This window comes from Tinamus guttatus, unplaced genomic scaffold (genome assembly GCF_059628265.1).
Source record: "Tinamus guttatus ecotype Peru unplaced genomic scaffold, ASM5962826v1 Tinamus_guttatus_pri_ptg000345l, whole genome shotgun sequence".
In the NCBI taxonomy this organism is placed as follows: domain Eukaryota; kingdom Metazoa; phylum Chordata; class Aves; order Tinamiformes; family Tinamidae; genus Tinamus; species Tinamus guttatus.
The window spans coordinates 183,847-211,056 of record NW_028288879.1 but is presented as its reverse complement, the minus strand read 5'-3'; the positions used below and the strand labels follow the sequence as shown (position 1 = coordinate 211,056).

The window sequence follows — 27,210 nt, the reverse complement described above, 5'->3', positions numbered from 1 at the left end:
GTTAAAAGATCATTTCCTTCCAGCCATCACTGAAACAACTCTGAAATATTTATTTGTCATTTAGACCCAGTACAGCCCAAATGCAAGACAGTTTGTAAGAGATTGACCTACCAGTAAAAAGCAACGATTTTTAACATTATGAATCTTTGGAAAGAGGAGGGTGAATAACAAAAACAACAGCAGCAACAAAAAAACAAAACCAAGAACAAAATAAAACAAAAAAAACCCAAAACCAAACTCTTTCTACGGAGAAAGAAATTGGTCTTCTTGATGCCTGAATAGTAGTATTATGTGGATTCTGATTTCAAGTATGAAGAGTTTTCTTCACTGGGTAAGACATGATATGCAGCTACCACCCATAAGCCTTAGTCCAAACTGCTTTCTTCTTGAATTCTGAGAGAGACCTCAAGGCCAGAAGTGTAACTGTGAAGAGAGGCACAAATTCCATTAGTACAGCGCAGCCTAGACTGCAAAAATTGCATGAGTATTCCCCTAATCATTTTGCTGTAAGAGGTGCAGATTCAGTTTCCTCTTAGTGAATCTTTTCATTACGTATGAATCTTTTCATTGCTTTTTCACAGTTAGCCTATGAGCTTCTGATGCTGCTTCCACTGTTCACAAAATACACTAGTTTCTACATCCCTCTGAAATGGGAGGCTGTACTGGACTTTTCACTCGTTTTCCTGGGGGGGGCATGTCTTCCACTCAAACTATATCATATGATCTGCTAATCAGAGTGCCAGTTTGAAAGGGCACATAGGTCAAGGAAAACTTTGATTCATTCTCAACCACATCATAGTTAGTATGTACACATATATACATATGTACGTATATACGTATCTTTATGTATGCAGAATCAGATGAGATTCCCCAACAACCTTCAGCATTGTTTCTACTCTTCTAAGCTTATGTTCTCTAGAAATTAAGGATCAACTGTTCACACACGGTTGCTCAAGATTACAGGACCTCCAAAAAAGGATAGTTATCCTAGCAATGTGAAGAACATTATAACCAGATTTCATGAAGCCATGTTTAGGAGCAGTAAATCAGATTCAAATGAGATGCCTTGAGTTACTGGAAGAAACAGGCTCACTTCGTTCAGGAATATTTATGGTGTCTTAAGTTTACTCATATATGACAATCCTACACATCTATACAAACAATGGTGTGCAGGATAAAGCCACAGATTATTACTGCAATTCAAATTAGGACGTAATTTCCACCTTTTTTCACCCTTCTTGTCAACAGTTCCCTCTGTTTTTCCTGACAGTACACTTTGTTAGACTCTTCATTGCCTCTTGTCCCTTCCCCACAATTCAATCCTGAGTTGCAAATGAAGAAACTGTTACGGATTTCTTATAGCATTGGAGGGACTCCAAACAGGACATTCATTCCATTTGTTTCTAAGGATTACTTGAAAAGAAACTGACAGATCAATCAGTGAAATGGACTTGCAGGACCATATATACCTCGAGGTTTCTTAGATCTTCAGGGGCACACCATGAGGATCAACAGATTAGATATCAAAGAATTTAAGACGTTAAGACATCAGGAATCTTATCTTACTTATGAAGGTTCCCTTCAGGGAAACACACAGCTCTCCTAACGTTATACTGCTTTCAACAAATTAGATTATTCTTTATAGGCATGGAAAAGCAAGGACACCTTTAAAATACACTACCTTTTAGTAGATCCTTGGAAGATTTTGATAAAGCTTCCTGAGGACTATCTGCCATACTGGTAAGCCAGTCAATAATCTAAAAATTGAAATAAAAGGAAAAATCCAAATGAAAGGGGTCTTTGTATCAGAGCACCACAAACTCTTCTCAGCTCAACAGGGAACATCTGATTACAGTTAAACCTAACTACTATGGGCTTGTCAAATTAGGTGCAATTTCACACACTTGTTTTTGTAACATGCTTGAAAATAAAATGATATTACAACAACCTGGAAGGCGTAACTCTGCTATAACCTGCAACTGGGATGATATCAAACTGTAGATAATCTGCTTTTTGTTGTTTAAGAATAACTTGCTACCACAGGCCTCCACTTTGACTTTGGCTTCCAACATTGTTCTTTATTTCCTTGCAACTCGCACATTTTACTTTAGAACACACACTACATCTGAGACTAGTCCTGTCTAAAGCAAGACCATGTGTCAGAAGGAATAGATACGACGGAAATAACTGTTTCACTTAAGACATGAGCTGGCTCTTATGTCCTTTGCAACCACTACACGCAATTTTACCTTCTGTGTCTGTTCTTTCCAAGGCTCTTTAGCTAGCAAGAGGGTAATACTACTTGGTAGGAGAGTTAGAGTCTCTTGCACAGCAAGCTTGTCAGTGGGGTATTTGCCAACGGAATCTTCAGGCAGTTCTGGTAACACCCTCTGGTGCTTCCACGGTGACCAATTGGCACTGAGGCCGAGCAACAACGGTGCACCATGGTCAGCCCAGGCAACCACAGCAGCTGCAAACACCCACAAGAGGAAGTCTACAATCTAAACAGGAAAAAGACAAAAGTGCAATTCATTAGCTCCGTGACAATTCATCAAAGACAACTCATTAATTTAATAATATAGGGAAAAGCATACAATGGCATATTTTTCAACAAACTACCCCTGGAGTTGTCACCTGAAAACACACATCTAAATTTCAAAAAGCAGGAACTAAGAAGTTTGCCTCAATGTTTTGAGGCAGAACAAAACAAAACACACCCCCTAAAAATCAACACCTAAACTGTCTACAAGAAAAGCAGCTAATGAAGTTCTTCACCTTTCAGGCAAGGCAGACCAACCAACCAATCATTTTAAGCAGGGAACTTTAGGGCCAGCTGACACTGCAGGCAAACTGGATAGATGGCCACCTGTGTGATGTCCCAACCATCTGGGAAATATTGCAGCAGTGCAACAAACTCTTTTCTAACCCAAGTTGCAATTTATGTCCTGAAGCAGAAGATTTAAATGGTTGAACAGTTGTAATAACGAGCAATACTTATACCCTAAATCCCTCCTTTGAAACAACAGCTGCAGAGTCCTGATCTCTTCTGACAATTCTATTGGTAGATTCAAACTGTAAGTGTTCTAAAACACAGCAAGTTTGAAGCAATTATTTCCACTGGAAGCTGATGTTTCGTTTGTTTGTTTTTTCCCCACAATTTAGACGACGTAGTTACTTGAAAGTAAGAGTTTTAGCCACACACATACTTATAAAATAAATGGAGGAGAATTTCTCCATGCAAATAAGCTGACGGTTTTCTGAAAGATAAAAACACAGGAAATACTATTGCTGACACAGACCATATGTTATGTTAGAAACTGTTTTTCTCTTTCTAGAAAGATACAAGTTATTTTCACAGTACATACCTCTTTAAGATCCCCATTTTCTACAGGTGTTGACTTGTAGGCAACATTTGTGATAGAGCCCATCAGATCCAGCAGCCAGTCCATTCTTTTCATCACTCCTGAAACAAGAATAAACATATTAATATTAAACACTAGCACATATTAAACACTAGCACATGTTTAATTTTTTCTTTAAAAAAGCATGTAGATAGAATCACTATAGCCACAAAGCACTCACTATGAAGGAACAACAATCATATTTCATTGTAGTTTTATCAGTAGCATTATCATATTTCATTTACAGTTGCCAATGGCAGAAGGCACAGGGGCAATTAAACAATAGTATAATTCACTAGTGTGTTGCCCTATAATTCAAGCAACACACTGAACACACTGAAAAAGGTATGCCAGTAGACAACCATTTCACATCAGAGGTTGCAGATCCCACTAACCCAGTCGTCACTGAGGTCTGTCCCCTAAATACTTCATCAAGCTTTAGCATGGATGACACTGTACATGTGGGGAGTGTATCAAATCCTCCCACAAGGAGACAGAATCACTACAGCAGAGCAACACCTACAAGCACTATCAGTCGTCAATGCAAAGATGCAATATGATATTAACTTCTGAGTAGTATTTATTTATACTTACTTCACAAAGTTTGTCAGAGCTAGTAATACCTTTCTCTTCATTTAGATTCTACTGCCAAGATGTGTTGCACCTCCAACATAAACGTGATTACATTTATCTCATCTCCAGATTTCATGTCACTTCATGACTCCTGCTGTTGTGCTTTTTACAGAAGCATTTTTACATGCTTTTTACATGCATCCTTTTCCATGTTGCCTCCTCTTTTACCCCAAGAACTTCACTCTGCTCATTCAAAACTCACTGCTTGTGGCTTGAAATTCTTAAGCCAGTTGGCACCTAAAGCACTTGCAATAAAATACTCTAAAAATGTTGTTCTGCGAGCAACTAAATCAGGCTAAGATCTTGCTGCCATGAGAATGGAGATGTCTTCTTCTTCCCTCTCCCTATGCCTCTATCTTCCTCATCCCGTGTGATTATGATATTTCTCTTGCACTAGCTCCAGTGCTTATCAGACCCTCAACTGAGCTAACCCAGATCATTAACTCAGCAGAAAATTAACTGCTGCGGTGGGAAGGAGGAAGGCAGCTCAAGTTTTGTTAAGGCAGCTCACGGAGTTCAGAAGAGCAAGTTATTTCCCTGACAATCAATTTCATAGGACCCTCTGCCTGTTGTGCCACACACTGATAATTCTGACATTAACTCTTAAAGATAGCAAGACTGTACAACTATTATTGGACTCTAATGTGCTGCATCTGTTTCTAACACTACCTTATACCGAAAAAAAAATGAAGAGACACTCATCTAAAATTGTGGTCTGCAAACCATTTGACAGAGATAAGTGGCTCGTTGCTGGTTCAAGGAGCCTTAAATAACTTAAAGCATAAAACCAATGTTTGATATAAGCATGTGAAGAGCTAAAAAAACCCTAAAAGTTAAAACTAGTTTCTAAGTCAGAGAAGTCTGAAAACCATTTGGTTAGACTATCTGAAAATTATTTAAAAAGTATCAGTTCAGACTCATAAATATTTGTTCATGTTGCCATTTATTCTTCTTCAAGCTTGGTCTCACCTGTGTTTTCATGGCTCACAATTCGAGTGTGATATAAACCATGCAAGAGCATCCATGTAATAGAAGCTTTTTGGTGATACTCTGACACAGTGTCAATCAAGGCAGTCAAGTTCATCAGAGGCAGTCTGCCTTGAGAAATTAAATACATTTTGGTGAAGGTGGCCTTCTCTACATTGTTCTGGAAATAAGATAAAAACATGTTAAGTTAAAACATGTCCCTTTCAAGAGCAGTACAAAATGCTGCATTCTTCCTTCTGAAGACAGAAGGAATTTCTGATTATCTATCAGGCTCATTTTCTATAAAATAGATTACTAAGAATGAAAGACAATAGATTACTAAGAATGAATGCAATGACTACTTTAATTCTGCATGCTTCTAAATGGTTCAGACGCATTTCAGCTCAATATAGCTTGCTTGTTCCCACACTGCTTCCCACAATCCCCTTTAGCATCAAACTAGTAGTAATTTGACATTCTAGAGTCTTAAATCCTCTTGGCAAGACAAGATCATTGCAGTGACAACAAAGATTTTTCAATGCAGAAATTGCAATTTAAATAAGACAACTGAGTAAAAACTGGTAATTTAGCTTCCCTCTCCAATTTAAATGCTTGCTCTCTAGTGAATCTGCCAATAAGCACAACAGCATAGGAACGATCGATTATAATGAGAACAGCATAGGAATGATTGATTATAATGACTTCATCTGAAACCACCAAGTCTTTCCACAGCCATAATTTCCTTAGCATATAATATTTTTCAACTGCTAACAACTCCACTGCCAATTCATGTGGAGAGTTAGAGCTGAAAGCTTTTATATTCCATTATCATCCTTAGGTATCTTGTCCACCTGCAAATATTCGCTGTGAATACAAATGCAGCAATTAAACCAACAATACTGAAAGGCTGCTCAGGCAGAACGCCTTTCCTTTCTCACAGAAGCAAAGATTGATCAATTCAAGCACAACTAGTTACCAGGATATAGTTTTAGGTACGTGGTTAGGCTGACAAAAGAGGGCTACTGTTTGTATTGCTTGACAGAGTTTCAGAAGACCTAATACAGTTATCATTCTGCTACAGTGCTCTTTCTGAGCTTGACCAAACTAAGACCAATGATACCTCAGTTTCCTTGAGAAGGTTTTGGCTACAGATCCTAACCACTTTTGCTTCTCTCTGATGCCTGTAATTTAGAGGCAAAACTTGCTTACATGCACAACTGATATAAATTTATCAATGCTCAAGAGGTAGAATAGTCAACAGATCCAGAACAAACAAACAAAATAAATTACGTCAGATTTATTTCATATAATTTTTATTTCATGTAGTTTTGTGACAAGGGTTTACAAGTTAAAAGTGATTACCTTGGAGATTTGGACAATGCGATCAATCTCTGAATCTGACATTTCTGAGATACATTTTGATACATCAACATACATGTCCACTTCATCCCTCTGGAAATAGAAAAGTGAATCGTGTTTGTATGTATACTAATAGGTTTCTTCATCATTAAAATTACAGTTCTAAAACCTTGTTAATGATTATGATGAATAGAGGCTAGCAATTAGATCAAGAATTTATTCTATTTTACAAGTACTGTACTTGCTCTGACCTTCAGGGAATACTTAAATTTAATTAATTTTAAAGTTTTTTTTTAATAGTACTCCTCCTCTGTGGTATTTTTTGTGATTAAATGGTTTCTTTAAAGCACTGTGAGAAGCTGAAGTCTCTTTAGAAAAGAAAAAAAAAATCTGTTTTCTGCCTCTGCTTCAATAGAATTTATTTCAGCACTAGTTCTTTAAGTTACCATTACCAAATACAAAATGAGAGAACAGTATATTTAAGACTGGTTTCACAACTTAATCATACACTAAAGAATATCTGAAGCAACTTCTAGTGAAATTATATAGGAATCTTAACTGCTTCCATTTAAAATTAAAAAAAAAAAAAAAGAAAACAAAACCAAAAAAACACTACCAAACAAAACAGGATTCAAAAAAATCAGTAAAAATGTCAGCTATAATGTTCATAATGAATTTTTATACCACATACTTACTCCTTACCTTAATTTCATTTGGCAGAAGCTCAAATATTTTCTCAGTGGCCTGGCACAGAAAGGTCCAGCAGTACTGGGGAAGGTTTGGAAGTTTCATTGCCTGGCTGAGACCTTGTAAAAGACACTGGCAATTTTCTGGGTTTTTGGTGCGGTTCTTCACTTCAAACTGTTGCATCAGAAATACTTCAGTAAAAGACTGTAGTTTGTCTTCTGCAATATGTTTCATCCACAGGGGCAGAGATGTGAAAAGGTACTTCTGGGTTTTCACCTGAAAAGCAAATATAAGACATTACAGTCACAAGATCTGCCATACTTTCTAGATGAAGAATTTTCACTGTTCTTAAGCCTTTCAGTTTGGCCTGGATAATTAGATCCCTCTGTTGCTTCTTAGGGAGTGTTTCTTGTACTACTATATAAAAGCTATTTACAACAACGAGGTCTCACTCATCATCCAACAGATGGACACAAAACTCGATACTGCTCTCAAATAGCCAGAGGACCCACTGATTTCTCCCACACAATTTAATATTAGTACATATGAAGGTCTAGTAATTTTGTTTTATTATGGTAAAAAAATACATGGCTCATCTTTCTCTTAGTTTCAGATTCTACCTCTTTGCTGACCTTCAGCTACTGTTTTAAAGGAATAAAGTGTAAGAAACAGCTCAAACTTCAGAAAAACTCAGTTATCAGAAACGGGTATTTTCCATAAACAACAATTTTCAGTTCTTCTTTCTTCTTTTGATGAATTGCTTTATTTGAAAGAGTACTCTTTTTCCTTAAATACTGAGCAACTTCCTTTCAATGAACTCTACCTCAGTACTGATCTGCCTTTTGTGCTGAAAGGACAACTGCGATTTCCCCATGTGCCCGCTCAGCACATTCCTGAGTAAAAGTAACAGGTTATATATAGGCAACCATGGGTAGAAATACAGTAGTTGAAGCACCTTCAGTGATGTTGTGTGGCAAGGGAAAAATAAAAACACTATTTTAAAGCGATCCAGAACTAATGTATCTTACAGCTGAGCATGTTTTGTGACGTCTAACTTCCACTGCACTGTGAAATAAGGGTTCAAAAAAATCTTTCTTCTACTGGTACTTTATCACATAATTTATATCTTGGAGTATTGACTAAGTGCTTATAGATTTCTGAAGGCTAAAGAATTAAAAATTACAAGAGGAAAAAACCACTTGAACTGGAAAGGGACACAGAAATTGGCAATAGGTTTTCTGACAAATGCCTTGAATGGGCTTCTCAGCTAACATAAGCTGGTAGAACTGCACAGTAAAGCATACAGTAGGATTCATAGTGCAGGATAACCCTAAATTTAATTCCTCATTTGAATTTTAGGAATAGGAATTGAAATTTGATTCTTTTATAGGTTAGTCTGTTAAATATCTCTTCAGGCAAAGTTTATAAGAATTAGCACCTTTTACCAAGTTTAGTGACCCAGCTAACTTTCAGTATCTCCATACTATCTATGCCTTCCTCACATCTTTTGGTGTCTTGGTGTCACGGTGTCACAAAAGAGGAAGACTGTCTTAAACAATCTAAATAATAAACAAGGTAGCAGAGCTTACATCTATTGTGAATTCCAAGCCTCCAGAGCCATTTTCAGTCTAAGATAGATGCTATACAATGTTCTACAGATTCTGAACCACGGTGACTGTTTTTCAGTGAGACATCCTGAACATTACTCTAGGTGAAGAATCTCACAGGAAAATGGTGCTGAGGTCTCACAGATTTCCTTACATACGTACACTGAGACTGTAGACAAGTGGAGGTACCACCCACATCCCCAAAAGCATTGCAGCATTTTGAGATGACTGAGCCTGTGTCACAGCAAGTTCAAGGCAGAGATGTTTTATCTCATCACCTAAGCAGAAGAAAAACAAATCAGAAGCTATGAATATTTTTTTTCCTAAAATTTCTTTTCATATATAAAGAAGGGTAATTGTTCCATCCCAGCAGAACTGCACTAGTCTCCATATTTCTGAAATGCTTTTATCATATACAGTCTAGATGCCTCTATTTATGCATGCATGTATCATCTAAATACAAAGTGCTACTGCCATAACACTACAAAGGGATAATTAAGAGAAATTTCATCCATACAAAAAAAAAAGTAATCTCAAGTCAATAACAATGGAGGCACAAAACTGAGGTATTGTTTCATCTGGAACTCCCCTGATATACAAAAGTCAAAACTCTTAGGTAAAAAACAGGAATAAAAAAAATCCCCATGCATAAACAAGTTTCAGCTATTCATAAGGCTGCACAGAAATTTGCATCAGCATGGACTGCACAGCTCAATTAGGGATATTCTTTCTTATTCTCACAAAGACTATAATCATTTGAAAGATGCCAAGTAAACCAGAAGTTTCAGCCCAACTATCAGCAAAAGTTTCTAATATGTTGACAAATCTTTTTGCATCTAGCAAAGTATGTTTCATATAAAACAGTTCAATGATAGTGTTTTGGATACAAGTCCTCCATTCAAATAAAATAACCACCAGAAAGATACAAGAACAATGACTCTTTCCTGACTCTATAGCAAAGAAATTTAAATATGATTGTGTTTACCAACCTTAGTTGTAAGATAAACTGCAAAACCAGTAATAACAATTCCATAAATTAAGAAAAACAAAATTCAGCAGGATCAGAGATATAACTTGGTTTATGTTTTTAAGAAGAGACCTTAAACTCAAATATTTTCATCAAAAAAGCTGGTATCAACTCTCCTAGTCAGCTGATATCCTGACTAGGAAAATGCTATACAGGCTGCCCAAAACTATACTTAAGGGTAAAAGTCTGAGCACAAGGAAAAAATGCTCCCAGAAAAAAGCGCTAAGAATGTAGGACCATGATGGAGAAAGTATAAACATTGTCACCCAGTGTAATTTAGTAGAGGCTTTATTTCAGACCAGCAATGGTTAGGTGAATCACTGAGCTGTTCAAACTTGATACAATTGCCTGCATCCTCCAATACAGGCATTTCACATGTACCAAAAATAAGACACAGTTATTTTCCAGTTTGCAAAATCTGATACTCTTCAATACTTTAGAAAATTTCCAATCTGGCTAAAAATTTAATAGGTCTGATCTTCTCTAGACTACCCTAGTAGCAACACCTCCACAGACTCCACTCTGCGTCTTCACAGAGTTACTGCACATGTATGTCTGCAAACATTTGTAGGCTCACAGTTTGTGAAAGTTGTATTAGTCTGGAATTCTCACAATAAGAACAAACAAATAAACAAACTCCAATAAACTATGAAACTTACCAAAGTTTAGCCTCATCAAAGGAGAAAGAATGGATGCCCAGTTCACAGGTGGATACTGGTGACTTTCTCCAACTAATGCAATGGGTGCCAGTGCTACTTTCACCAGCTGAGCTGGGACAGATTCTGGGCCTGCAACAGTAATCAACCACAGTCTGAATTTTATACACACACGTTGGTAAAACAACTCAAGAAAGAAACACAGCTTATCAATATAGTTTACTAATTCTTATTGCAGTGAAGACCAGTCTATAGTGAAAACTCAAGGGCACTATAAAATCACTAACTGTTCTACTGCTTGTAGCTGTGAAACAGCTGTTTCACTTGTAATCGATGATTATGTTGCCTAACCTTGATGGTCTACTTGCAAAGATATTTTTGTTACTGATATATATATAAACTTAACGGTCCTTCTCACTTGAAGCAGTTTATGAATTAACTACAAGAATCTCTCACTTAGTTGAGCAATTATTTTTGTATTTTGGAGTAGAAGAACATTTATTCAGATCTGCCTGGGAAATTATCTAAAGCAGGCAACAGAGTTAGCTTAGTAAAAGCCCTCCTCCAACTAAGACTTAGATAGTTTTCACCTCCTCCAAAAGTAAAGCTTGCTTCATTGGATAGCACTAATCTCATGCAGTTGCTCTCAGGAGTAACATCCTATGCAGCCTTATCTCCGTTAATATTATAAAACAGCTCTAAAGAGTTTTGCTCACATAACAGCATCCTTTCTTCAGGTTCACGTGCATTAACCACATACCATACTAATTCATTTAGATCATACATTGAACATTTTACCAAGTATCACTAAAATAAATGTTAGAAGAAGGTCTGTTTGATTATGATGTGAGGGTATATGCAAGCATTTTAAGTGATTTGACTTGCATTTCCACAAAGGAGAAGACACACCATCAAAAGCAGAATGAGAAGAGATACAGACAAAAAAGTCAGAAATAAAACATCAGAAAAAAATTGTCTAAACTATACTGTCTCTGTCTTTTTGTAAATGTAATTCAGTGTCTTTTTTCAAAACTTTTGCAGAAATATTTTGAGATTTAAGGCCTGCATTAGTGAAGTTCAAACTACTATATAGAAACATTCTTTCAGCTAATAAAAGCAGGGCGTTAGGGTCACATTTTATAGCCATACCAGTTTTCCTAGAGAGATATTGTAGCTTGATCATCCTTCTCACCTTTCTTTCCGCCTTCAATGGCAAAGTCAATAGCTGCCCTGATAAAACTGTTTTCAGGCAAGTAGCTAAAATCTGGAGGAACTGTAAAGACAAAAAGACTGTGTATATACTAAAACCTGTGAGGATAAACAGTGACTTCCAGCCCACATACAAATTACAAGGCTAAACTGACCCAGGTTTGAGCTAATTCTAAGTCTATAAATCATTTAAAATGATTAGACCAAAAATCCTCTACAGGCGCACTGGCCTTCCCATTCTTTTGGTGCGGTATGGGGATGTGGGTGGAGATGGGGCAGCTGGGTGCCTATTGAAACATGCACCTGAAACTAATTGTGTACCAGCAGACTATGAATTATTTTCTGTGTCAACAGCTAAATCAAATGGGCACTGAAACTATCATTAGACTTCAGCTAATCAAGAATGTTTCTTCTAGAAAAATACTGTTTGGAAAAATCAGCACTTTTTGCTGTTACTGAGTACTTTTTTCTGTATTGGCTTTTTTAAACAGTTGGACTTGCTAAAATAAAGGGAAGATTAATCATCTGTAAGGCTTGGAGTAACTTAGTTGACAAACAATCTGTCATGTGTCATTTATAGTCCATATAAATCCATATATGGGGGGCATCCTGTTGAGCACACCACTTCCTGCTTTTGTGCTCCAGATTTTAGGTCTGGCACATAGGACCATGAGCTCTCCTTAACACAGCCGGACCATGTCATTTGCAGTGTCTAATGTGTCCCTTGCTCCCCTCTTGGTTCGGTGCTACTGCTAGTTGTTCGTTAAGCAGCAATAATACAGCAGCTTACCCGACGCCCTGCTCTGGCTAGAAGACAAACAGGACATATGCAGGTGTCCCAAAAGGCCCGCTGCATTTGTCTGAAGGCCAATCTGTCCCGAAAAGCTGATTATCTGTGGAGACAATATCAGCTAGTCAGCAAGGCTTGCTCAAAGCTGCATTGCCTTACTGAAACTAGACATGGACATTATGCACCTTCTTTACACAGAACTGACTTATTTTTGCAAGGTGCTACAGTACCATACTACATTATCCAAGAAACGGAGGAAACTGCCTTACCTGGGTAAGGGTTCTGATGACTTCATTGAGTTTACTTTGAAACTGGGAAGACTGAATGCTTTCAGATTTCAACTGTCAAAGAAAAAGAAAATACTCTAAAAATTTTATGAGAGAAAAAAAAGAAACAATAAAACACAGAATAGGCACTGAAAATACGTATTTGTACTTTTTATTTTAAGAGACGTGGGGAATAAGGAGAAAAATCTTACGGCACCAGAAGCTTTTCTCCAGTGGCACCACCCTTGGGCCATACTCGTATATGTGTGATGGGAAAATGGAACACACTCACTACTCCACATATTTGGTGCAGACCCACAGTATTTACTATTGCCTAAATGGAATGCCCTGGTATGTAATTATTGCTATAAGGATGCATGGATGTAATTCCACCTTGCTTTCTAGTACAAAACTTAACCTGGTTTCTAGGGGAGATTCTACAATATGTTTGAATATTCTCACCTGTATCATGCCTCCTTCCGAACCCACCAGTGCAACTAACCCATTGACAGCAGCCAAACGCTGCATTGTTGGAGAACCCTGGAAGTATAATTTAGAATCAGTGCAACATCTCAGTCATGCAGCAGCAGCAGGAGCATAACATATTTATTCACTTTCAAGAGGCTTTTATTCCAATTTAAAAAAATGCGAGTGCTATCACTTCTTTATCTCCCAGTGCAACAGCTTTCACAGGTTGGTCTCCTTCTCAGGAGATCATTTGCACTCTCATTGTTTGTGAATGAAAGGCTTTATTTATATGAAACTTGTCCTCCTCCCAGTCTGAAATCATTATGCATTTCTCCCTTCCTTCTGGCAGTCTACTCTAAAATACGCCAATGCAATTCAATTGTGAAACATCATTTCTTTTATTTGTGCTTGTCTTCAGCTGCCACCTTGAGAGTTTGTTTTCACACCCACATTTTTAGTGCAGTGAGATAAATTATAAATAGCAAGCAGAACAAATGAATAATAAGTGATAAGCGTTTTTCTCCATCTACAGAGAACTGTTCAGCTCCACCTAACCATCAAAGGATGTAAATGCAGTCAGAGCCTCCACTGCTGTATTGCTTAGTACTCATTGAGCATACAGACAGCAATTACCAGATCATGAGAAGAGAATAAGGTGAATTAATACTTAATAAAACTACCAATAAAAAGGATAAACTTAAATAGCTGAAACAAGAAAATCACCGTTCTGTTAGTCCATTTTTTTAAGTAGCACCTAATTTCACAAGGCATCTTGATTTAATAACTTGAATTTTATCTCTGAATCTTATTTCAGGTAGTAAAAATTCGCAAAATAAGATCTCATATGCCAAAAAGACTAAGAAATTCTTATAAATCCAACAAGTACAAGATTTTTTATTATTTTAGCAAACATCCCAAAGATAACATTCTTGCTTTTAAATATCAAACAGTATGCTTAGATAATAGAAAATATTATGCTTAGAAAATGCTTAGAAAATAGAGAATTATGTCGATAAACTTCACTTAAAAACCAAAGAGTCACCCACAAAAATATTCCAGCTCTCCTACCTCTGCAAGTACAATTTTAATCCAGGCTGGCATTAGCCTGTTACTCAGGTCTTCAGCTTTCCCATGACCACAAGTAGACAAACCATGAACGATCGTACCTAGAGCTAAAGCAAAACCGGACGTCTGTAGGATAAGAAACAAAGAAACAAAAAAATCATATAAAAAACAGATATTCTACAGAATCATGTTTTCTTTCCTAAAAAGAAAAACCAAAATCATACAACATTCCTAGAGGGAGCACTTCCCATGAGTTTACTCTTTCAAAAATACTGGATGCTTTCTTATTTTAAGTACTTGGTTATGTTAAGTGACAAGGATTTCTTTGGTACCAAATAGGTACCAATCTTTGTCACATATATTAATTTGGAGATTTATTTTAGAGTGGATTTTCTTATGTGAAAATGAAAAGCAGTTAAAAAGCTTGTTTAATTTGACTTGTACTTTATTGGGTAAACAGAGAGATGGCCATTGACATAGCTAATTTTTATTCTAAATAGTTGTGCTTTTCTTTCTTCCTTCCCCATCTCCAGCAAGCATTTAACAAAAAAGGAGAAGAAGTACTGAAATACAGAGATTATTTTGGTCATTTTTACAGGGTAATCCTAAAATGCTGCAAGATCAGCCAGACACTCAGAAGCTCTGCCTGTGGGTTGTTGTGCTGTCTGAAATCTAGGGAGAAGAAAACAATTCAGAAAAGCAAAGAAAACGTGTTTTCCTCCCAAGAATAAAAAAGGTATTAAGAAAACTGTTTTAGAAGAAACATTAATTGGTAAGGCACAGAACTAAAGACACTCAAAGTACCAACTACTCCTTTAAATGCTATCAAACATATATAAAACCTGTTTTTGTTTCATTCTTTGTTTTTGACTATACAGCTATAGGCTCCGTATCAACGGAATCATCATAGTAGCATAAATTGTGGGTTGTATGTACAACACATACGAATATCACTTAACGTTCAGAACACATCAAAGTGTTTTCTTTAGGTTATGGGGGTAAAACAGCATGGGATATGAGACACTTAAGAAATAAACTGAAGCCAAGCTCAAACTCTGAGTATGACCTGCTGATTATCTTCCACCAAGGTCCGTAGCTTGTTCATGGCCTCCTCAGCCTCTGCTGCTTCTATGATTCCAACACTGAAAGCAGAGACACAGGAACAGGCCACAGAATAGGCAAGGACCTGGAAAACAAAACTGTTTAATTCTGATATCCAGTGTCTGAAGGAATTCACACACACACAAGCAATCATTAACAAGGCTATCTTTACTTTTTCAGGGAAATTTTATACTACTTGGTTACTACAGCAACAACCAGAAATTCTCAAATTTCACCTCACATAGAAAGCGGCATTTGCTACTGCAGTTCTGTGTTCTACAACTTATCAGTCACATCTGCATTTAAACAGTATTTATACTTACTTTCTCCCCAGAGAAAATGTTGCTATCACTGATATAAACTAAATTTGTTGTGAGAAGCAAATTTTGTAATTCTGTCTGCTACTGTCTGTTTCTTGTTCAGAGGTGATTGCAAAGTATCTGCTATGAGGGCAAGGCCTTGTGCTCAGCAGCAGCTCTCACACAACTCCTCAGTGCAAGAAGCATCACTCCAAGCTTCATTCCTTATTTTCCTGTTAGCTAGTGGTAAAGCCTTTGCTTTTCATCTCACACTCCAACACCGGGGTTAAAGAGATGCCGTCTCATTGGAATCACACTAAATAATATACAGGACAGAATTTACGAAATGCCACATGTGGCACATACTTCAACAGAAAGCTTACTCTGTTGGAAATGCAGGCTGCTGAGAGCATGCGTTTTATAAGCCACGTGACAGCAGGATAATAAGGCCATGCCATCTTCAGCTTTTATTTTCAGAAGTTTATTGTTCCTAAAAAAGAATCCCCATCTATGTTGACATTAGAAAAGTACAAGCAAAGCCTGGAAGTACTTCTGGTTTTGTTTACTGAGGGCAAAGTTCTGACCTTGCACAGAAATGCAGTTATTTTTCCCAGCATGACTCTCACCATGCACATATTGAGCCCACACGGCGTGCTGGGGTCCCGTCAGCGCTGCCTGCAGGCCCACACGGAACGCATGGGACTAGGCTCGCACGCCTGTGCGAGAAGTGTTCACAAGTGACACCTCTTTTCTGCTCTTCACATGGAGGGCAAGGAAATGAAGTCAACCTTCCACAGGACAAGAGTGCCAGCTGTTTTACCTCATTTGTACAAAACTAAGCAACAGAAAAGCACATAACTAGGAGAGTGTTTCAGAGGATCTCTACCTACCGGGCAGCATGATTTGGAAGAAGTAATGACCATTTTGGACCTCTCACTGCAGCAGGCCACAGTTCTCTCAAGTACAGGATAGCATCCCAGCTATTTATTGTTCTGAAAGAGCACTTCAATTATAGTAATATTCATCTCGAGGTTCCTGGCCAAATTTTACTGCCGTAATTATCTGTGCAATTCCTTATGGAGACTTTAGCTGAAAAAGGCAGACTTTGCTTCTCATCTCAAATTACTTCATGATGTTAAACAGCTGCTGCATTTCATCCCAGCAGTTACTGTACTGAACCCTGTGCAGAGTTTGCACATCAGTTTAACTTCAGTAAAGAACTCTGAGATCCCTGGGGAGGGATAAATGATTTCATAGATGTAAGTTATTTTAACACGTGATCCATAAACAGAAAAAGGCTAATCCTCACACACATGGACTGCCAAGAAAATTAAGCTCCATAAAATTACACATCTATTACAAAAAAAGGGCTTTCAGAACAGTTCCAAGAAGGAAGAAGAAATGAACACTGTCAGTATCTGTTAAATCCCTTAGAAAAACAGAGCATTATGAAACTCAGCTATTCAGCTGCTGTGATTTTACGCATGATAAGTAGAAGTTTCTGCATCAAACACTACATATTTCCATTCTTGTTTTCTGTTCAATTTCTCCAGTTCTGTCAGCTTTCCTCTTCAAGTTTTACCTCAACAATGTTGTGTGCTTCTTGGTTCAAGGATCCATTATAGAACTCATACTAGCTTAGCCAAACTTGGCAGAGCAATGTTACAGTGAGAACAGAAAATAGACCTGTAGCAGCAAGATCCACATTAGGGATGGCACCTGTCAAAGAAGGACCTATATGCACAGTTACACAACATTCCAGCACCTCATTGTGAGTTAAGGACCTGAAGAAGTGCTCTGAACAAAGATTTTACATCTGAACAGGCAGTTTCTTAATATCTGAGATGTATTGGCAGTTACTGAAATTGTTTTGTTCAACAAATAAACAGAGGCTGTTACAATGAAAACGTTAGAAATCAAGGATTTCCGCACAAGGGTTGCATGAGAAACCCCATGAATATAAAGCCTCAGTGAAGAGCTGACTTATTAAAAGCAGGAAGCATAGGGAAAGGAAGATAAAACAGGCCATACCTCCTGGACCCATCTGCTTTGGTCCTCACTGCTATCCAGGAAGCTACAGAGTTTTCGCAGTGAAGCAGAAACGTGTACTCGTGACTCTGTTTGGCTGCTGTGGCTCATAAGCGAAAGAACAAGTCCCACTCCCAAAATGCATCCAGTGCTTAAGGAAAAGACAACAGAAAAAGGATTAAGGATGCCTTGACTTCTCTGAACACTTTTCCTGAACACCACCAAGTCATCTTGAATTGACAAGCAGTAAGAACTCTTGGCATTCACTGGTAATTAACACAGTCAGTTTTAGTAGTGTTTATATTTCACAAAGTAATGATCTTTTATTTTTAAAGACACAGGATTAAAAGAGATTGTGCAATGAAAACGTAGGCTCAAAATAACAAGGCATATGTAAACAGCTTCCTTATTTCTTCTACTTTGGAAGAACCAATAGCACTGGGAACAAACACATTACCCTGCAGAAGGTTAAGTATGGATCCAAATGTTTCCATTAAATTCACACTGATTTCCTAAACTCTATAATACACCAATTAAACACAATAATTGTGGGTTTGCTTTTAGGGTATATCTCTCAGTCTCACCTGCAAATGATGTTCCAGTCTGTCCAAGCAGCTAAAAGATGGTATTCAGCTGCATTTCGGAATGTACAAGTCAGGTATACATATTAATCTATATGCATTAAAACACATATATACAACAGTGGACCAACTTCAACAGGACAGAACACTCCCTGAGAACTAACATTTTGATGCTGATGTAAATGCTTCGACAGTGACAGGGCATTTTTCAGATTTTGACCAGAAATTTTACTCTCCATCTAAGAACACTTTCTCATGAAACACAAGACTTGTGGCTGCCACAGATTTCCAGCTTACACAAGTCACCAATCCTAGGGATTTTTGCCAGAAGATTCCCAACCAGCCTTGGCTACCATCACAAGATACTAGGAGTACAACAACAGATACCCATGGCTCTGAAAGGTGCTTTCACTGTACAAACACAAAAGCTGCTACCGGAAAACTCCCCTTTCCCTTGTGCATCTCCATGAGCATGCTCATGACCACACCGCCAACGCCAAACAGTCATCTCACAGAATCACAGAATGGTTGAGGTTGGAAGGGACCTCTAGCGATCATCTAGTCCAGCCCTTTGCTCCAGCAGGGACTGGATATGGCTAGGATATCAGGCACTCCAAGCTTGCGCTATGCAACTCAAAACAGGGAGAGTTATTGCTTTTACTTAGCTAAAGAAAGTTATAAAATCACTACAGTCGGAAAAGATCTTCAAGACACCAAGTCCAACCATAATCCCCTCAACACCCTGCCTGCTAAACCATGTCCTTAAGTCTCGTCTACACATTTCTTGAACATTACAGAATAACTTCAGACAGTTTCAATCTTACGATTTTCAACATGTGGGGATGACTATGACCAGCATGGATATAACACTCAGCAGTGTCTTTGCAAAATACCCCTCTTATTTTTTTTTCTTCAGTAAAGATATGCTGCAAATCTCTGGAATCAATGTTAATATTTACAAATAAGTAGTATATTAAAAATTCATGTACAGCCAACAAAACAGGATATGAAGAAAGAACAGCTGATTCTTTCAGATTTATGGCAAATCTGAAGAATAACACTTCTTCTCTTATAGGTTTATGAAAATAGACAGAGAAAATACTAAAATCCTAGTTAAAGCTACTTTCTTTTATGCTGCTGCTACTTTGAAAAAAAATGTAGTGGAGAACAGTAGCAAGAGTAATATTTCGCATACACTCATAGACATTTTTTTTGTGAAGCAAAAATAAAGAATATCATAGCAATCTTCCTCACCTGACCATCTTGTTTGTGACCTGTATAAAATGAACATTCACTTCACCAGCATATCTCAAATTTTCCAATATGTTCTAAGTGTTTTACTTTCAGTGTACCAGATTCTGCCATTATCGATCTGCTACATTGCCAATCTATTGCTGCCTCTCAACGTAATAGCTTGGAAACGTACAGAGCAGCATAGTTCATAAGGAAATAGCAATACAAAATAAAAGGTCTAAATCTTCACGTGAAGGAAAAGGATGTTTTTTAGTGACAGTAACCCTGAGGTCATTAGATGTTTGGCAGATTTCTTTAGGAACAGTAAAAAATTCTGATGGCAGTTTTCAGTACAGAACTTATGAAAACTACATAAAGTAAGTTAATTTATTGCTCACAGTAGGAAGGGACTGGGACTGGGAATCTTATCAGCTCCCAACTTTAAGGAAGACTACTATGTACGTCATGTTTCAGAGTAACTTGGCTCTACGCTATATCTTTACTTAATCCTTAAACAGCAGTACTTCTCATTTACTCAATATTTATCCAGTAATTACTCCAGCAGGTACATGCTAGTTCTGATATGCAACGGCTTCATGTAAAAAGACACATTTGTAAAGCTGTTATAGAATTCACACTGAATATGGGAAATGTAATGGACTGTTCTCAGTAACTGGGTCCAAGTAGTCCCTTCAAATGTCAGTGTTAACTCTATTTTGAACATGTCATGTTTTTCTTTGTCTGCAGAGAGAAGAAAAACCCACAAAGCAAAACCTTGCAAGACAGGGACCAAGGGACCATATTTTGCTACCCAAATGCTGCATTGTTACAACTGGATGCCTGCCTTTCATTTGGTTCTAATTCTTTTTAACTTGGTACACTTAGCTTGATTATATTCAACACAATCTAGGTAAGTAACTAGAAAAGTTAACAATTAAGAATGCAAATGCTCGCTAAACCTTCTCTCACTCCCTATCTAAGATAGACTTGGGAAGAAAAATGAGCTGTTCAATAACTTCCATGATAAGTCTGACAAAATTAGCATTAAGAACTGTATAAATTCAAAAAAAGCATTTGTGACATGTATATTACACACACATTTCATGATTTTCATTTTCATTTCAACAAAAAGCCTTACATACTTATTTTATTTTCTACCTAGCACAATAGATTTAATGTGCTCTCATACATCTCTTGATAATGTATAAGTGTCTTCAACTTAAAATCAGGCCCTAGGGCTCTGAAAACTCTGAAAAGTTTTCTCAGAAAAAAACAAAAAAGTTCAACATTAATATAAAATTGGAAGTGTTTTTCGCCCACAATCAAGTGGATGAGTTTCACTGTTATTTTCTTGCCTGTATGCTTGAAGACACATAAGAAGAGTTAGAAGCACCATTCTCACAATGGTTTTTTCAAAGAGAAAACTCTATAGAGCACTTCAAGCAACTTACAAAGGCATATGGATCCTTATGCACATAAGTGGCCTCCCACCATGCTAAAGCATGGGCTTAGCAGAAAAATATATATATATATATACCTGTTGCTTATTATTTCTTACAATAACTCTGCTTGCTTTCTTTTCCTCTTTCCCCAAAACAGCAACAAAATCTCCATTAAAAATTCAAAAGAAAATTGCCCTTAAAAAAGAACTCATAATAACAATCAATACCCCTTATCAAACTGGCATTAGCACTGAAGTGTGTTGTGTGAGTCCAAGGAGGCACATCCACATGCTTTGTTAAACTTCCTTATTATCCAGGCACTCCGGGCAGAACAACAAAAGAGAAACAGTAAGAACTTCTTCATCTCAATAATGGCCTTCAGGATTTGAGATGCCTCACTTAATACCCCCAAAGAAACATATTTCTAAGCAGACAGATCCATTTAAAAGAATCGGGAGGCCCCCTCTCAAAGACCTGTAACATCTACTGCACACACTGTAAGAATGCACGTGTAGGCCTGCACATGCACGTGAATGTAAGATGCCACGGCAGCAAGACGTGGCCGGCAAACCGCAACATCGGAATTAAAGGTTTATTTTCCACTAGGTGGCAGCATGAGCCAAGATGCTGCCTCTGGTAATTTGCCAGATCAAAGCAGTCAGAAATCTATTCTAATTACGGCAAAACAATCAATTTGTACTGGGAATTTTATCAGCTCCCTTGGAGCCCTGTTAAACATACATGACCTCTGAGAGCGGTCCCATGAGGGAAACGATTACTGCTGGCATTTAGAAAAAACAGAACTTCCTCTCTCCCCCATTTGTACAGCATGACACACCTACTCTCAAAAAACTTCCAACGGCAAGTTCAGCATGCATAAAATGCTCACATACGGTAAGTGTCCCACGGACAGCTATGCTTATTGTAAACTACATGCAAAAGGCTTCAGGAGCCTTTCCTTTAGAGAAAGGAGACACACCAAACTGATACAAACAGGCTACAACATTTGCTGCTTTAAATGATGCTTTGCTTATGAGACAGAGTACTCACAAAGCACACCAACCTTAAAAGTAGTTTTCTAACATGTTCCCGTTAGGATCACCATAAGAAATTCTTTATTATTGCTCTTCTTGCTCATCTTTGCTTCATATTCCTCCATCTGTCGCCTGCTGTCGCCTGGCTTTTCTGGGACATTTTATCTCCAGATAGTAAGTCACACAAGAAAGCAGCAATGGGTATAGCAATGTGATGCAACTGACACAAAATAAGGTTCATGGTACACAGCTGGCTGTGCCAGCCAGTCTGAATCCTGACTTTGCTGTCCAAGTTCATAGCTCAACAACATGCAACTGTGATCTCTCCAGAGCTTTCCAGAGGATCACAGGAGAAAGGAAAGGCACAAGCTGGACCAATCGCTATTTCCTTTGAAAAGGGAAGAAGTGGGTAGACAAATGCTCGAAATGAAAGAAAAACCTATACACTCACACTAAAATACACAAGATGATGCAGCTCCTTCCTTACTCTAGAAGAGAAAATGCTACCACAGAAGTGATGCACTACTCTGGTCACATGTAACATGCATCTGTTCACCAGCAACTCAAACCTGCCAGGTGTTTCACTGTGCAGATTATTTCTGGCTTGCCAATGCCCGCAATTGTGCGATGACCTTCACTCATTTCTTGTCCTGCTAATGGGCTACTTGTGTCTTTAGGATACCTGAGGAATAACTGCAGTTGGTGAAATGAAATATATTTGCCTTTCTCAGTATTCAACATGACACCCCCAGCTATTAAATTAGCAGCCTGACTTTCCCAGATAAAGGACACACGCAAAGCAGCTGCTCCAGGGCTCTGGCTGTATTGCACCGTGTTTACTCTCCTGTAACAGGCTCCAAAGCAGCACCAAGGCTGCACTGAGCATCCTCGCAGCCATGTAAGAGCTTAAGGAGGCATAATCAGAAGTACCTGTCATTAATGAGTACGTGCAGGTAAACTGAGCAACTGTGCTCACAGAATGGGTGGCATACTCCTGCTGCCTGTGCCCAAGATCCAAACACAACCAATGTTTTTCCTGTGGGCTGGCAGATAATAGTGGTGCTCATTATTTCATTCTGCCTTCCACTAGGTGCTGCACAAAAGAGTGAATATATGTACATATACACTAAAATAATCACAAATAACTAAAAATAGACGGTATATCCAGAGGAACAGGCATGAGATATGGTGCTGCCTCCGTCCTCAGAGGATGCCCAAGGGTAAAATCCTGTTCAAACTAGTTTGGGCAGAGGTATGGACCTTATAAAGTCCCCGCCAGACTGCATGAGCCAGTGGTTCTCCTGTAAGTGCTCAGGAACAGACTGTCTTCTCATCTTTATGATCATTTATGAAAAACTTACTGGTGCAAGTATTGATTAACAAAGTGGAGCTGAAAATAAAATCACTAATGAAAGAGACTCACTTGTACTCCAGACTGGTGTCAAAGCAGCAGTCTTCCAGTGCATCTAGGGACTTCATTAGAAGTAAGTTCATCTGTTGACTGGGCACATCACTACAAAAGAAACAAAACAAAAACCAAAAATCCTCCAAAACAGCTCACATGAAACAATATAGGCTATCCTGGTAAGATTTAACTATTAAGATTAATCTTAATTAAGATTAATAAATTAAGATTAATTAAGATTTGTTTCTTTTTTATAATAGCTTCTTATACTGGTTTGTAAGCAACAGCTTAATCACTTATGACATATGCATACAAAGATATTAAAGATGATAAACAAATAACATAGAGCATATTATAGTCAGACCTTAACTGTGGTGTTGTAACAATGGCCCTGTGGTGTTATAACAATGCACCAAAACTCACAATTTATGCAACATGAGAGGAGAACGAAACTACTGCTGGAGAAAACCATTTCAGCTGGAGATTGCTTAGAAAGAATCAGTGAGAATTAGAAATTATTTTACAAAAAGAGTCTCCTGGGGTGACTACCCTCCTTAAGAGTGTTTTACGCATCTCATTCATTTGACTGATTTGCACACGTAGTTTAGGATATGATAAAAATCAATCATTCAGCTGGAAGGAATGGCAAATATTTAGAGAAAAACGTTCAAAGTGCAGAAGAGTAAGGAAGATGATAAATGTTGGGGTCAGCCTGGGGCCGGTGCCGGGGAGTGCCTCCTCGGCGCGGGCGGGCGCAGCAAGAACAGGCAGCTCAGGCCCAGCAGCAGCGGCTCAAGGCTCTGCAGGGGCAGCTGCAGGCAGAGGCCGTGCGCGGGCAGCAGGAGGTGGCCGAGCTCTGGGAGCAGCTGGCGCAGAAGGAGCAGAGGCCGAGCACTGCAGAGCGCCGATGGAGAAGGCTAAGACGCCAGGAAGCGGCAGACACAGGAGCTGGCCAAGGAGCTGCAGCAGGAGACCGGGGCGCTCAAGGGCGAGGCAGAGAGGCTGGCGTGGGAGCTGCAGGAGAGCGCGCAGCGCGTGCAGGACGCCACACGCAGCTGCCACAGCCTCTGCAGCCAGGTCCGCAGCCTGGGGGCGCAGGCGGAGGTCGCCGAGCGGCTGCAGAAGCTCGGCCGGTTCCAGGGCCTCGCGGACGCACTGCAGGGCCGGGAGAGCTGCCAGCAGTAGCTGGGCGACCTGAGCACCGACAGCTGAGCATGGATGAGGGGCCGCCACTCTACTCCACGAGGAAGCCGAGCCGTTCCCGCTTGGAGATGTCGGCACGGGTGCCGTGAAGCCACAGGCATCGCGGTGCCTCTCGTGCAAGTTGCGGTTCCTGCAGAGCCTCGACTTCATGTGTGTCCCCAGCAGCGCGCACACGGCGCTCAACAGCAGCGCCAGCTCCCTGGGTGACCTCTCACTCCAGCCTCGGCCACAGCAGCCTCTGCCTGGACGCCCAGAAAGCTGCATTTGCTGGTGGAGGAACAGTTGGCAGAAGGACATCTACAACTAACAACTAGCCCATGGAATACTCCAGTTCTGCGATGGCAAAGAAAAATGGTATTACTGTCCTCACATGCCAAACTAAAAAGGCTGCCATCACCTGGAAAACGTCAGTGGATGCAGAATGGCCAACTGGGGTTCAAGCCGAAGCACCAGGCTTCACACAGGCGTTGGAGTTGGTAGCTGCAACCATGGCTTTTCAAAATTGGCAACTGTAAATCTTAATGTTGTAACAGATTCCTTATACGTTGAAGGCCTGGTGAAGCACTTGGAGGGAGCTACGCTTCGAGTGGTTGTCAATCCTTTGCTGATAGCCCAATTGCGAAATTTATGGACTATATTAAATTGCCAAGCCAATCCGTACTTTATCAGAAAAGTTGGGATGCGTGTAAGCACTGGTTGAGATGTTTTGTGGTCATGGGTGTTCAAAAACTGATAAAAATATACAACTGGTCTGTGTAGGTAGCCAGGACTCTCTTAAACAATGGGGTATTCAGCACATATTCGGTATTCCTCATTCTCCTACTCGGTAGGCAGTTTTTGAGTGCATGCACCAGACCCTAAAAAATAGATTAATTAAACAGAAAGAGAGAGCTCAGGGAGCTGGCCCCCAAGAAAGACTGGATAAAGTTTTATATGTACTTAATTTTTTAAATCGTAACATAGCAGGTGAAAGCCAAATTACTCAACACTTTGGCCGACAGTCAGAAAATCTACAGGCAAGTTACCATAAAAGGTCTAGTTATGGGGAAGTGGGAAGGCCCAAAAGACTTAGTAACTTGGGGAAAGGGATGACGGTTGTGTTTGGACAGACAGGAAGCCAAGATGGCTCCCTCTGTGCTGTGTAGACCCTGGCTTTCCTCAGCAGCGGAGCAGTGCGTGCTGGGCAGCTCACTGGGCGGCCTCACACGAGATCCCCTCGCTCATCAGCTGGTTGGTCGCCCAGCTCGGCAGCCACAGAAGCGGCTGACCCTGAGTGACGGCCGGGGGCTCCTCCCGCCACAGCGCGGGGAGCCCATGCGCTGCAAGCGGCACCCAAGTGCTCCACCTCATCTGCTGAGCAGGCACTCCCGCCACCAGCCACGGGCTGATCCCAACGGATAAATACGGACAAGTTTTAAAGAATGCTGCAAAAGGCCTAAAATTAATTTGACTATGATTTGTATATACTTTACTCCTCAGAACTTAAATGCCACATGCCTTCCTCCAAAAGGAGGAATTTATTTGCACACTTAACGTTACATATTGAAAACCCTACCTGACTTTTTCTTCATACAAGCGTGAGATAAACATTCCCAAAGCAAGGCCCATATGGATTTGAACAGCTTGAGACTCGTCAGCATTTGGTTTCCCAGGTAACCTGGCAGTCAGCATACTCAGGACCTCCTCAATCTTCTCCTTGCACGATACAATGAAAACTGGCACCAGGAGGGACAAAGCGGTGGCTGCACAGGAACGAGCTATAGCACTCGCTGTATTTTCACCAGAGTAGGATTTCTAGAACAAAACGTAAAAGCATTTCATTCTTTTCTTGGGAGAAGAGGGATAAAATTCCCTTGCAGCTAATAACATTCAGCATTTTACAAGTTTAATAAATACAGCAAACAGCAACCCAGATACATTGCAGTCTGGAAACAAACAGTATTTCATAGCTTTGTCTATGACATTTCCGTTTGCCTTACCCTGAAAGCAGTTTAAAATTATGTTAATTGAGAACATAACTATTAATTGTAAATAAGATGAAGTATGAAACTGTAAACAAGGGACAAGACAAGATGAAAGTGGAATTCAACAGCTAGGCTGCAAGTAAATACATTGTGCCTGAATTCCCTTCCTTTTAAAAAAGCTAAAATCCACAGAGCTGCCTTATAAAGCAACGGCCTCATTATATGCAATAGTTCCAGGTATTAACTGCCACTCCAAAATGAAAAATGAAAAAAAAAAAAAAAAAAAAAAAGTCAATATAATATGCAAGGTACTCTGTAGGAAAGTGCTATGTATCACATGCCCTGGAATTTTACACTGATAAGAATTTTTTTTTTCTTTTAAAAGGGGCAGATTTTATAAATAAAAGCACAATCCACATAACACTGTTCCATCTCAAAAACACCTTTGTTAAACAGCAGTATTTTCAGCAATAGGAGTCTCACAGTAATTAAGCTAAAACTGCTAATGCCAACCAATTAATGACCCTCCTAATTTCCAGCCAGTCCAGCAGTTGCTTAACATTGCATTAAATTAGTGATGTATATCCCCTGTCAGGGATGATATAGGTAGATCACATGCCATAGCTGATTCAGGTAATTTAGCAATTTTCAGCTTTTTCACACAAGCTTGTCATTGACTGAACCAGATGCAGTAACTTTATGTTCTCCATCTCTTCAAAGAGGAAAGAGAGAGAGAGCAGGAGAGATAAAGACTGTCCATCCATTGAGAGTGACCTCATACTTAAA

The 27,210-nt window shown here is 39.1% G+C and overlaps 1 protein-coding gene across 1 annotated transcript in view; it reads right to left on the bottom strand.

Annotated features, from left to right (window-relative positions):
- Nucleotides 1–299: 299 nt before the first annotated feature.
- FOCAD (focadhesin) overlaps nt 300–27,210 on the bottom strand; it is an 89,199-nt gene continuing 62,288 nt past the window's right edge. Inside the window, exons 26-43 of the mRNA XM_010226159.2 lie at nt 26,016–26,254; nt 23,276–23,365; nt 17,566–17,713; nt 15,201–15,320; nt 14,138–14,260; nt 13,064–13,141; nt 12,605–12,676; nt 12,336–12,438; nt 11,529–11,609; nt 10,340–10,468; nt 8,816–8,931; nt 7,062–7,322; nt 6,363–6,452; nt 5,004–5,181; nt 3,366–3,463; nt 2,250–2,501; nt 1,682–1,757; nt 300–423 (exon numbers count right to left, since the gene is read on the bottom strand). Coding sequence (XP_010224461.2) covers nt 350–423; nt 1,682–1,757; nt 2,250–2,501; nt 3,366–3,463; nt 5,004–5,181; nt 6,363–6,452; nt 7,062–7,322; nt 8,816–8,931; nt 10,340–10,468; nt 11,529–11,609; nt 12,336–12,438; nt 12,605–12,676; nt 13,064–13,141; nt 14,138–14,260; nt 15,201–15,320; nt 17,566–17,713; nt 23,276–23,365; nt 26,016–26,254 — 2,328 coding nt within the window. The 3' untranslated portion in view covers nt 300–349. The remainder of the gene's footprint in view (nt 424–1,681; nt 1,758–2,249; nt 2,502–3,365; nt 3,464–5,003; nt 5,182–6,362; nt 6,453–7,061; nt 7,323–8,815; nt 8,932–10,339; nt 10,469–11,528; nt 11,610–12,335; nt 12,439–12,604; nt 12,677–13,063; nt 13,142–14,137; nt 14,261–15,200; nt 15,321–17,565; nt 17,714–23,275; nt 23,366–26,015; nt 26,255–27,210) is intronic.